General features: G+C 38.7%; 1 protein-coding gene across 3 annotated transcripts in view; it reads left to right on the top strand.

The window, feature by feature from the left end:
* The window catches only part of FAM120A (family with sequence similarity 120 member A), a 103,194-nt gene that overhangs the window by 7,627 nt on the left and 82,513 nt on the right, over nt 1–13,054 (top strand). For all 3 annotated transcript variants that reach the window (XM_081066536.1, XM_081066535.1, XM_081066534.1), the window contains exon 2: nt 10,830–11,076. In XM_081066536.1, the coding sequence (XP_080922662.1) occupies nt 10,830–11,076 (247 nt within the window). The remainder of the gene's footprint in view (nt 1–10,829; nt 11,077–13,054) is intronic.

The following is a 13,054-nucleotide window of genomic DNA, read 5'->3' as shown; positions in this document are numbered from 1 at the left end:
CCGCCCTACAGCAAAGAGTTAGCCGTCCCCCAAATACCAGTAGTGCTGAGGCTAGGTAATCCTGGTGTGAGCACATTGAAGAACTCTAAGCTTTGGGCCCTCAGTGGAGCCATGTAAATGTTTGAAGTAGAGATTTCTAAGTATACCAGGAAGACAAGTAAAAAAATACAGCTTAGTTTTCTAAATTAAAATACATACGCATACACACCCCATTTCTAACATGTTTCTAAACCTGCGTTGCTCTTCATTTTGTTTTGTACAATGGGAATTTATATAATGGAAAGAAACTAATTAGCATATACTACACATTCCAGTAATCAACCATAGGAGTAAATGCCAAATACCATGTAATATGAAGAGGAGGTACTTTATTTAAAAAAATTTTTAATTGATATGTGATTGACATATAACATTCCATTATCGGTGTACAACATAATGAGTCAATTTTGTGTATATTGTAAAATGATTACTACGGTAAGCTTAGTTAACCATCACCTCACATAGTTGCAAAAATTTTTTTCTTTCGGAGTTCTCTTAGCAACTTTCAAATATACAGTAAGTATGTTTAACTATAGTCACCATGCTGTACATTACATCCCCAGGACTTATTTATTTTATAACGAAATTATTTGCCCACCCTTCACCCTGAAGAGGAGATAACTTTAGCATTTGAAAAATTAGATCTATAGACAAATTTTTCTAAATACAACAATTGAATGAATCAGTTCAGATAAAAAGTATTCTAAAATTCTCCAAATGTCTCTGTATAGCTGGCATTTATTTTATTTTTAATTATATTTAATGTTTTCTGTAGAAAGTAAGTCCTATGACCTTGCCTGTTATCTAGCTCTTAGAATATTACCTGGTGTGTAGTAGGTCTTTAAAATGTATGTGATAAATGGATGCATAAATCAATTGTAGGCTCACCAGCTATTCATTCCCCTTGTGCAAGGCAGTATTGTGGCAGAAAGATGGTAGAAAGTTTAAGTGTTCAAATCAGGTCCAGTCAATTCCACACATAAGTAGTCTCAGCCTGGCCACCTGGTGCAGAGGCTTTATCTTTGAATAAACCCTTTATGCTTCTTAAGTGGGAGCTGTGTGGAAGACATAAAAGGGGTAACTGCTTAGGGGAGGTGGCTGAATCTAGCCATCTTTTCTCCCTTGTTGTACCTGGTTCTCCTGAACACTGTTTCTAGGTATCTTGGGGCTGGTGTCTAATTGAACTTGACACACTGAATTATCTGCAGAGGAGATGGTAAATCTGCACAATAGTTAAGGATCTGTGATCTAGAAATTTGATACTTTTTTGCCCTAGTCACTTGGCATTTCCCACTTGTCTCTGGAATAAATTGACTTCTTTAGAAAGACTGAACCTACCATCCCGTAGGTATTTTGCTGGTGATTGCAGGAAAATGTACTGGAGGGTGTGTTGCTGGCTGGTTGACTTTCCACAGACTGCAGTTCATTTCAGGTGCAGCAGTGCTAACCAGTCCAGACTTGGGGGGGCCTTACTGTACTGCTTGGGTGAGCACAGGCACCATGGTTTTTCAATCACTTGCACCTATGGGAGCCATAAAATATTTCAATAGAGAGTTTGCAAGTGTCACCATCTTGAAATAAATTGCATCAATCTGAGATTTCCTAAATTCTGAAACTTAAATTGATGTATTTTGAAATTAGATTTTTCACAAGAGTGATATTCTTAGAGGTTACCTGAGTTATTAGAAAATTGATGTAGTTGGCTAAATAGACACTGGATACAAACAATGTTGGTATTTCCTTCTCTTTATCATTTTATATATTTTTATTTTTCAAGTTTATAAAGTTGATTTTGCATTTCTTTTATGACAGTCACTGTCTTATTTATTTTTTTTAGCAGAGAAAGAAAACAGTTTCATTATTGAATAAGTATTGAACCAGACTGCAATCACATTACAGGCAATCTGCTAAAGAGGTTGCAAAGAAAAAAGAAATCTCATCCTTTTATATATAGCCTGGCAGATACAATCCATTACATACATGCCAGTGTCATTATCCAAAGGAAAAATAAAACTTCTATCTTTGGACAAGTTGGATGTTGCATCATGGAGCCAAGTGCCTAGGATTCCCAAGAAAATGGAGAAACTAGACGTCTCTTTTCATTATTATACATTTTTTAATTGTAGTAAACTATGCATAACAAAAATTTTACCATTTTAACCATTAAGTGCACAGTTCATTGGAAATTAAGTACATGTACACTGCTGTGCAACCATCACCACCATCCCTCTCCAGAACTTACTTATCTCCCCAAATTGAAACTCTGTGCCCATTAAACACATTCTCCATTCCCCCTCCCCAGACCCTGGCACCCACCATTCTTCTTCATGTCTCTATGAATTTGATGACTCCAGGTCCCTCATATAAGTAGAATCACACGGTATTTGTCCTTTTGTGTCTGGCTTATTTCACTTAGCATAATGTCTTCAAGGTTCATTCATATGGTAGCATGTGTCCTTTTCAAGGCTGGATAATCTGTTTAACGGATACACCACTTTTTACTTAGCCATTCATCTGTTGATAGACACTTGGGTTGCTTCCACCTTTTGGTTATTGTGAATAATACTACTATGGAAATGGGGGTGCAAATATCTGTTCGAGTTCCTGCTTTTAGTTCTTTTGGATATATATTCAGAAATGGAATTGCTGGGTCATATAGTAATTCTATGTTTAATGTTTTTCCATAGCAGCTGCACTATTTTACATTCCTACTGGCAATGTGTGAGGATTCCCATTTCTCCACATCCTTATCAATACTTGATTATTTTTGTTTTTTGGTGTTTTGGGTTTTGTTTTTTTTTTCTTATGGTAGCTATCTTAATAGGTGTGAAATAGTATCTCATTGTGGTTTTGATTTACATTTCCCTTATGGTTAATGAAGCTGAGGATCTTTTCCCATGCCCCTCCCTTATTTTAAAAGAAATTATTTTTTCTTTTTTAGATCACTGCAACCAATTCTCTTAGATACATAATATAGGAAGATTATTCAGCTATGATTTCAGATTTCCTGAGGAGAAGAGATTTTTCTTTACAGACATAGCTAATATAGGTCATAACATTTAAATTACCCTTTTTAAGTAAGCAACAATAAAAACTTCCACCAAGTTAGAGTTGATTTTTACGGTCTCATTCTTCTGCTGGACTTGAATAGGGAGTAAATATAGCTTAAGTTTTACCCACCTAATATCCAGTGATTACAGTTCAGCTGGATAAAGGTGAAAGCCTGATTTTTTTTTTTTCTTAAAAGAATTTAAGTCAACTCATATTCTTTTATGTTCAGGCTGACTTACCTTTTAAATTTAATAGCTGGCTGATACGTACATTATTCCTTTAGCTGGTATAAAATTATTCTAATGGAAAACCACATACAGCATTTTTTTCTTTCTGTCAGAAAATCTGTTTATGACAATAGTGTTTCAGATCCTGTATGAAGAGTATGAAGAAGCAGATCGTTTTTCACACAGCTCACTTAAAAGTAAATGGTAGTTGACATTTATCGAGTGCTTCGTATGTATGAATTATTTTGAGTTGTTTACACATAGTAACTCATTTAAGTGTCACAGCTACCATATGAGGTAGGGGAATATTATTATTTTTGCAGATGAAGAAATGAAAGTACAGAAAGTATTAAAGTAGGCAGTGGAATTCACCCACTTGTTGCCAGAGACAAAAACTTCACTGTACAAGTGCTTCTTCACTGGAGATTAGGAGTAATTGTGTTCCCTTTTCATTCTTATGGGACTGTCCGCATAGCGGCTTTCAGCATTAATAAATAATTATACTCGCAAAGTAAGCTGGGGGACTTTTTAGTCGTTATTGCTTGTAAAAATAAAAGTTTTGGTGTATCTGCTTTTTTAATGATGAAACTTAAAACTATTGAGATAAAAAGATTTACCTAGGATTCTGTGGCAGATACGTAGTAACATAAAATTACCACCAGCTAAGTACAAAATTTTTTATTTGAACGAAAAATTTTGCCAGCTACTAAAGCGCTTCAGTGCTGACTACATCCACCATATTTCTCAGATGGATGGGTGGGAGCATGATGAAACTTAAAACTATTGAGATAAAAAGATTTACCTAGGATTCTGTGGCAGATACGTAGTAACATAAAATTACCACCAGCTAAGTACAAAATTTTTTATTTGAACGAAAAATTTTGCCAGCTACTAAAGCGCTTCAGTGCTGACTACATCCACCATATTTCTCAGATGGATGGGTGGGAGCAGAGGCAAGGTGTTCGGTGGTTCCCTGTGTGGTCATAGCTCCCGCCGTGGCGAGAGCAGGACTCCATTCTCTGGATGCGGGAGCTCTAGGATTTCACTTCCTTGACTTGAAGCTGCATTTTGATACGGTGCGATGGCAGCCACAGCAAAAATAAATCATGGCCTCGTGTCTAAGGCGGCGGGTGGTCTCTGGTTACCAGCCCGAGACCATAGAGAGTTTCCATAAAGAAGCCACGTGTGATTCCAAGTTTGGCTCACTCTGTGGGTGGGAAGCTTTACCCCCTTCTGTGAACACCTGCAGGTAGATAAGTCTCAGGCCTTAATTTTTTAGCTTGCTTTATACTTTTTAATAGTTCAAATTGAAATAATATTCCCAACATTGTATTTAATAATATTACCCTCTTCTAAAATTAGAATTAAGATTAGACAAACCAATTTCATTGTATTGTGCCCAGTTCAAGCTACGAATTGGAAGGCCAGGGAACGGGAGAAACAGAACACAGGTGAGACTGTAGATTAGACATGAGACGGGAAATGGGAGTGAAAGGCCTTCAGACCAGAAGAAAAGACATGCTTGAAGGCAAAATAGCAGTTGATTCCCTGTCAGACCCTGCTTACCGAAGCTTCACCTCTGCATTTAATTTTTATTTTTAGTTAAATAACTGCCTCTCAAGTTCTATTTTGACTCAACGCAGACCTTTTTCGTATCCCCACCCAAACTGTTCATCGAGTCTTCTTTTCGCCCCATCCAGTCCTCTGCACCCAACTCTTTCTCAGGCTCGTGACTCCTGGTTGTTGGACCTCATTCACTCCCCCCCTCACTCACAGGTTTGTAGTTAACCAGTCCTGTCTGTGGCAGGCCTTCTATTTCCCTCAGTTGGATTAGCTGGTGGAGAGTTGTATTTTCTATAATAGGCTCTTGGAGACATTGCCCTGATGAAGTAGCTGAAAACAGGCCTTCAGCTGGTGTCTTGTAGCCTATTGACATTTTTCTTTTTAAAGTAAACTTCTTCGGAATAATTTTAGGTTTATAGAAAAGTTGCAAAGATGGTTCAGAGAGTTCCTGAATGTCCTTCACTCAGCTTCCCTGCATGTTAATATTCTATATCAAAATTGAGAAATTAGCATTGGAATTTAGAAACTATCTGCAGTACCATTAACTGCGTTATATAATTCATTCAGCTTTCATCCGTTCTGTACCCGTGTCCTTTTCGGCTCCAGGACCCAATCCCGGCTGCCCTTTTCACCTAAAGGTGTCTTGTCCATTGTCACCTATGTATGGTCTGGAGCAGCTTAGACTGTGATTCTCTCTGGTGACCTTGACACTTTGGAGGTCTGATCAGGTATGTTGTGGGCTGCCTTCTGATTTGGGCTGTCAGCTGTTTCCTTGTGAGTTGGGGAGAATGCCCCACAGGTGCAGTGCCCATCTCATCACTCTGTACCTGTTGTATGATGTCAACAGGACTCGGTTGACCATGACCCTGGTCACTTGGTGAAGGTGGTCTGTGATGTGACTGTTGTCTCTTTTGCTGGTTTGGTTCTTGGAAGCCATCATTCAGTCCAGCCCACATTAAGGGGAGTTGAGGAATTTTACATTATTATTTGAATTCTTTAAAGAGGAAGATTTGTGTCTTCTTCCCCTTTTATTTATTTCATCATTTATATCAATATGGGTTCATGTATTCATTTTGTCCTTTGGATTATAACTCAGTACATGTTATTTATTTTGTTGCACAAATTGTTCCAGCTTTGGCCATTGGGTATTTTGCAGGTGGGCTCCTGTGTCCCTCTGACACACCCCATCTTTCGTTTCTGAGCACTGCCTTCCTTTCTGGCACCACAAGGTAGATACTCGGGGCTCACGTTGGATTTCCTTGTCTGGGCACCATCCGTTTTCCTCAAGGGCTCTGGTCCCTTTTAGTGGAGAATGGTATTTAGAAACCACATCAGGGCTTAGGTGTCCCTGCTTCTAGGTCTTCAGCTGACAGCTGGGAGATGTGCACATGTAGACTAACCCACACGTACACACTTACCTCTAATGATTCTGTGTCCATCTTTCTGTTCATGTGTCAGTCACCTGTATGCCAGTTCTTATGGGCATCTCCGTGGCTAACCACAGGCCTCCGCCCTCTGCACATTTCTAACCCTGTGCTCTGAGGGGGAGACACCGGCTCGTCCACCATCCATTCATCCCATCCTTACGCACGGAATGCTTTCAGCATTGTTCACCCATAACCCTAGCAGACAGATTACCGAGGAGAGTTCATTGTCAGTGTGCCGTCTCTGTCCTCAGGTCTTACAGCTTCTACTCCAAACATTGTTTTCCAGTGTTACCTCGCGGAACTCCCCCACCCTGCTCAGTGGCGTTATTTCAGACAATTTAAAATACAGTTGCATACGTTTGTCAGTCTGTATTCTGTCCTGGCACCCCTGACATCCTGGCGGGTTTTTTTAAAAATCTTGTATGTTCAAGTTCATCTTCTGTATGAGATGTACAGTCTCCTGAGTTTGGACAAATACATAGAGTCAAGTTGTGTCCACTATCCAAAATGTTAGCTCTTAACTCTTTCATTCAGGGTTTTTGTGGTTTTCTGTTTTTCCCTGACATTGCTGCACCCCACTCCCATTGTTCGTTGGCCCATTGGGAAGGATCGCATTTCTCATACGTTGTGGTTTTTAATGCCATGTTGCCTTTCCTCATGCAAAGGCATTATGGGTTCTAACAGTGGGGGAGAATATTAGTTTTAGAAGTTGAAGGAACCTGAAAGATCCACTAATTTTACATCTTAGCTGGGCATGTTGGGCATCAAGCCAGAACCAGAACCCAGGCATTTAGGTTCTTCTTCCTGTCACTGTCTCTCTGGGTGCCTGAGATAGGAAAGATGAGCAAGACAAGGGCACAGATTGCCAAACTTTGCTTTAATTTAGATCCGTGCTTATGGGTGTAGTTCCTTTACTTTTGTTTAGCAGTTTAATTCTAGCAGGCAACTATTTGTTTAATGTTGGGTGATGACTTTCAGGGAAGGATTTAAGGTATTCTTAATCACTTTGTTACCAGGAAAATGGTGTCGAAAACCTTGGCTCTTCATCTTCCTGAATGAATGAATTCAGTTGAGATAGAAGTTTGTGCAGCATGAATAGCAGAAGTTTATTAGTACAAAAGAGTACACGCCTAGACTAAACGTGGAGCGGGCTGACCCAGGAAAGGGAAGCAGGCTCTCCTTACATTGCATGAAGGCTTGTATTTCTATGGGTAGAATTGCCTCCCCCTCTCCCTTCCTTTCTCTCTCCTTCCCCTGAGGTGCCTAGTCTTCTGGCATTTAGCAATGCATTTCTTTGATTTAGGGGCATGTGTAAACACATCCCCTTGGTTGGGGTGGGGATGTGTAAACACATCACTTTGGGATATGTGAAAACCTGGAGTCCTATTGGGGAGCTGCCAGAGGTCTTGACTCAAGTAGGAGCTGCAGCAAGGGGCTTTTTAACCGGGGCTAAATTTCTCTTTCTGCTCCTTTCTTTCTACCTACCTACCCTATCAGCTTTATTTGTTAATGCCAATCTGAAATCACATGTTCTGAATGAACAAGGAAGTGTGTTTGGGGCAGTTGAAGGAGGTGATTGTGGAGTGCTATCCATTGCGCTCTCCACATAAAAATTCTAGAAATCTCTATTGGGTGTTGGCTTCTACTGGACAGAGGATGTCTTATTCAACTTTATAGGTAGTTTAAAGATTCTTTGGGGGCCCCCAAATGGAACCCCCGGTGTTTTTCATTTCTGTGCTTACCATGTGCCAGGCACCAAACTAAACCCGTGATACGCAGATGAGTAGGCTTCTCACCTTGTCATCTGGCAACACAGGGCATGTGAAAGGAGCGTGTCCCCAGTGTAGTGGCACAGAGATGGCTAGAGTGGGCATGGTTTATACTAGTGAGGTTGCTTCACTTTTTTTTCAATGTTTTCCTTTTAAAAAAGTCTTTTATAAACATAATTGCACCATCCTGACACAGCAGTGGTGGTTTTTGCCTTTTCCCTTCCAGTCTTTCTGCAGACAGTTTTACCTGGCTGGCTGTATGTACAGGAGGATATTGTCTTCTGAAACGGTTTTGTTTAATATTTTGTTACAAGCTTTTCCCAAGTTTTTTCACAATAGTGGAGCTGCTTTATTTAGTGGACTCCTTGATCTTGTTTTTTCCCCCAAAGGAGCCTACACTGACCCTTTTTATGTTCCCAACGATTTTTACTGTATGCGTTGGTTTCTTAGGCTCTATTTCCTGGAGTAAGATTACTGGGTCAGAGAGCATGACCATTTTACAACTCTGGAAATACATTGCCTATTGTTTTACAACCCAACAGCCTTCCTTGAAACCCTGCCAGATTGGACCGATCACTGCCTGCTCTGCTCCATCACCTACAGTTTCTGCCTGGGTGAGCAGGGTGGGGACACACACACACACACACACACACACACACCTACACACCCCCTCACTCACCTCTGGGCCTACCACCTGGCACTTGCCCTGCGATCCACACAGTCTGGCCCCTTTTCTTACTTCCAGGTCGTTGTGAGGATAACGTGGTATAATAGCGCCGTGAGGCACACTGCCCAGAGACTGGCAGTGAGTGGGTGCTCAGGGCCGACAAGAGGACAAGCCACGACAAGCCACGTCGTCTCTGGACTGCTCTCCTCCTAGAGGTGGGCAGGGCCAGGCTCTGAGCTGCTCTCAGCCTCAATTTCCTGGAAGAATGGATTAGTAAACTCTCTCACAAAATACAAATACAGAGTATAGTACTCAACTCATACATTTAATTCTGCCTCATCTCTACAGGATGTATGGTCTGTGGAGCAAGTGGCCATGCTGTCTTTTTTAGAACTTCATGGAGGGGTGGGGAGTGAGGGGATGGTAGCTCACACTCTTTTATTTCAGGGCCTCTTAGGAGACTATACCGGCTTACTGTTAAAGATGTCGGCAAAACAGCCAGGAATTGTTTATTTTTAAATGCTTTAAGACATTGCTGTAATATAAAGTTCTACATAATAAGTGATTTGAGGTAGAGAGCTTGGACTTGGAGGTTATCCTTTCAAGAATATGAGAAGACGAAGCCAGCCTAATTTTAGAATTTTTTTTTAACTTGTATTTTAGTGAATGTACAGTGTTTATAGATTAAGAGATAAACCAACATTCTCCTATTCTAAGAAATAGAACATTAGTTGACTAATTTCTTGTTTATTTTTTCTTACAAATTAAAATATTTCCATCAAAATATTTATATAGAGAATGCAGAAAATTGTTTTTCCTTTAAATATGCATATTTAGAAGGTTTGCTTTGCCTCAAAATGAGATTTCATTATAATTAACTTTCCAACAAAATTTGGTGACCACTTTTATTATGAAAATCAGTGTGAAAGGAGAGTAATTCCACACACAGTGTTATCTAGTAGGTGACAATTGAATACTCAGACTTAATTTTTTATATAATTTAATTTTAATTCAATATAGCCACACAGTGGACAGTGTAATTCTAGAAATTCACATTTAAGGGCACATGATTTTCACCTTTAGGGCTCTCTGGAGACTTAATTTTTCATAGGTAGGTGAATCACCTGATATAGTTTAAAATTATGTTTTCTAAAATACGTTATCCATTGTAGAAACAAATAACCCAGCAGATTGTAGTTGGGTGCATGAATTTGGGAAATGGCAGGAGAGGAATCACTTGTCTTTGACTTTATATGTTTTAGGAAAATGTTTTCCAAATGCCTTTGGTATGTGTTTAGGAAAAGAGAGTTTCTGGGGGCCTTTTATTTTTCCCTTGGCATTGCTTTCTAGCGGGTCACAGACACTCGAGATAGGTGGGGTGACCTTTTGCAGTGGGAGAGCCAGTGGAAGTAAAGAGGCTTTGGCTGTAGTTTTCATCACTAAAAAGTAGTGAATTGAGACCTAGTCTCCCTGGTGGTCTTGAGCATGGTGCTTACCACCAGGCCTGGTCCTTTGTACAGAAAAAGCATGTGACAATTATGTGGGGGTAAATATGTTTATCCCTATTATTATCCCCATATGCTGAATGTCTCCTGTGTATAATAACTGGGAGATGGATATACTTGGCTTTTATTATTTTTTTAATCCTGTGATTATTTTACCTGTTTGACACATTTGATCTACTTTGAAGAAATTATTTTGGTTTTTTCACTGAGGGTGGATGGCTTCTCTCTGTCTCCTTCACACTTCTTTATTTTCTTGTTCTCTTTTTTTCCTTTTCCCTCTTTTCCTTCAAAATACTGGGTTTCGATTTTTTTTTTTTTGGCATTGTGTATTTTTAAGCACAGTGATCTTTGAACTTGACAAGAAATCAAAAATTAATTTGCAGTCTGGATGGGATCATATGTTACTGACCAGGAGATGTTTTCCCATATGAGCAATGTGCTGCACATTTTATCATGCCATCTTTGACTGTGTGGCTCTCCCGGGTATTTTCTGCATCTAGATTTTGCGGATTCTGTATAGACAAGTGCACACTGAGCATGTGGTGCCGGCCTCTGACCATGTGTCCTTCTCACTTGCACAGGTTGCACAGAGCATCGAGGACCATCATCAAGAAGTGATTGGTTTCTGCAGAGAAAATGGCTTCCATGGCTTGGTTGCGTACGACTCTGATTATGCGCTGTGTAACATCCCCTACTATTTCAGTGCCCATGCCCTCAAACTGAGCCGGAACGGGAAAAGTCTCACCACAAGCCAGTACCTGATGCATGAAGTGGCCAAACAGCTGGACCTGAACCCAAACCGCTTCCCTATCTTTGCCGCTCTGTTAGGTAGGTGCACAGCGGGAAGACGGTCTCATGTTCTAAAGGAGTTCTATACGAGGAACATGCTGATACTTTACATTTCAGGGCTGGGATGTTTTGGATTATATCTTAAATTTAAAAGAACCAGGGAATGGGCCCTTCTTCAAAAGTATTTCTTACTCAGTATTATTTTATTTTTGGTGTCGCCGATAGCATACTTCTTTTGTTCTAATGTGTTTGTTTATATATTGTGCTGTCCAGGCCGAAAAACTAATTTTGTGAATAAATTCACTTAAAGTTTGGGGAACATAACATTTAAAAAATCACAAATGTTAATAGTCTCATTGAAAATTAGACGTTTAAACCTTTGGTATAAATTATGTTCGTTATAAAAGAAATATGCTGTGAAATTAGTATTATCATGTTCCCCCTCTCCCCCGTTTTTGGGACACTACTTCAAAAGAAAAACAACAGAAATAAACTATCTTACCTTCTTTACAATACCTGCATTTTAAGTAAATATATAAATGTCTTTTAAAACTCCCTTGGAGGAATTCCTTATGCTGAATACCTAGAGAGGATGAAATCTTGTTTTAACTAAGGTTGTAGCTTAAAAATAACTTTATAGTAGGTAATACATTCATCTGTCACTTTCTGTCTGCATTTTAGAGTTATTTTCTTTCTTTTCTCTTCTGTCCACTTCAGTGTCTTATGCTTACAGTGTGCATGTCTCTAGCTACTTGAATATCTAGCTCTAGTTTGCTTAGAGCTTGTAAGAATTGTGTCCACAATATAAGCAAGCAGACATGTTCTGAGCGAGGCCCTCTGATGATTAAAACCAACTGCAGTGATGGGATTGAGGGCTGTTTGGGACACACAGGCCCTTTTTGAAAGATTCGTAGTCTCCAGATAAGTGAGATCACATTGTACTCTTCTCAGTTTGTATTCTGTGGAGGTTAGCAGCCCAATCAGTTGTGTTAGGGGGTAATTATATTGTGGGTTATTTTTAGAAATTCCTAGTTACCAGATTTTTATGAACATTTCAAAAAAGTTATATTCAATTAGAAATTGTTGTGAGGAAGCCACAATTTTTTTCATCTATAATTTTGGTGATAGCATTTCAAATTGTATAATTGCCAGTCAATCAAAATTTTAATTTCATAAGTTGTCTTTGTTTATTTGGATCTAATCTCAAATATGGGTCAAGTTAGTACTTGGCTGTTTTCTGTCCTACTTAGGCAACTCTTGTGACTTGGGATTTAGAGGATTAAAACTAATTTTCTAATTACACCTTTCATATTTTCAAATATTGAAATATAAAAGTATTTCCTCTGATGTTCAAAGTGATTATGTAGATGGTCATATTATAAAAAGTTTCATATTTACTTAAACATTATACAAAATGATTTGGGCATATCAATTGACTTTCAACAAACTGGAAACTTGTATACTTTTAGACTATGAATGCCTTAGCTAATTAAATGTAGAAGGATATTTGTTTATTTGAGAAATATTGAATACATTTATTGGGAGATAATGCTAACTCATACTCCTATAGCTAAATTATTTTGTGAAATCTTAAAATAAATGAAAAAGAATCAGTAGTAACATTTTGAATGATTTAGTAATAAATTAACTTGGGACTTGGAATTACTTCAAAAAATTTAAGCCAGTTATAGGTAAACTCTTTATAGGATTATTATTTTTATTTTAAATTTTATTTAGAATTTTCATGTTCTCATGAGAACAATTATTTTTTTTAGTTAGTTAGCTAAATAACTATTACTTATTACTTATTTAGCTAAATAACTATTACTTATTTAGTTAGAATTGGCTTAATATTTTTTCATAAAGAAGCTTTAAAAAAAAATCTCGGCCACTTCATACTTACTTCATTCACAGTAAAGTTCTATGCAGTCCATGAACAGAGAAAAGCAATGCAGAGCTTGCTATCCGGACAGTTAGGATGTGGCTGTGCTCCTTTGGACGTCATGGCAGTTTAGTA

Source organism: Rhinolophus hipposideros (genome assembly GCF_964194185.1).
Source record: "Rhinolophus hipposideros genome assembly, chromosome: 11".
Taxonomy (NCBI): Eukaryota; Metazoa; Chordata; class Mammalia; order Chiroptera; family Rhinolophidae; genus Rhinolophus; species Rhinolophus hipposideros.
Note: the sequence above shows the minus strand (reverse complement) of the source record. Positions and strands in the feature narration are given on the sequence as shown.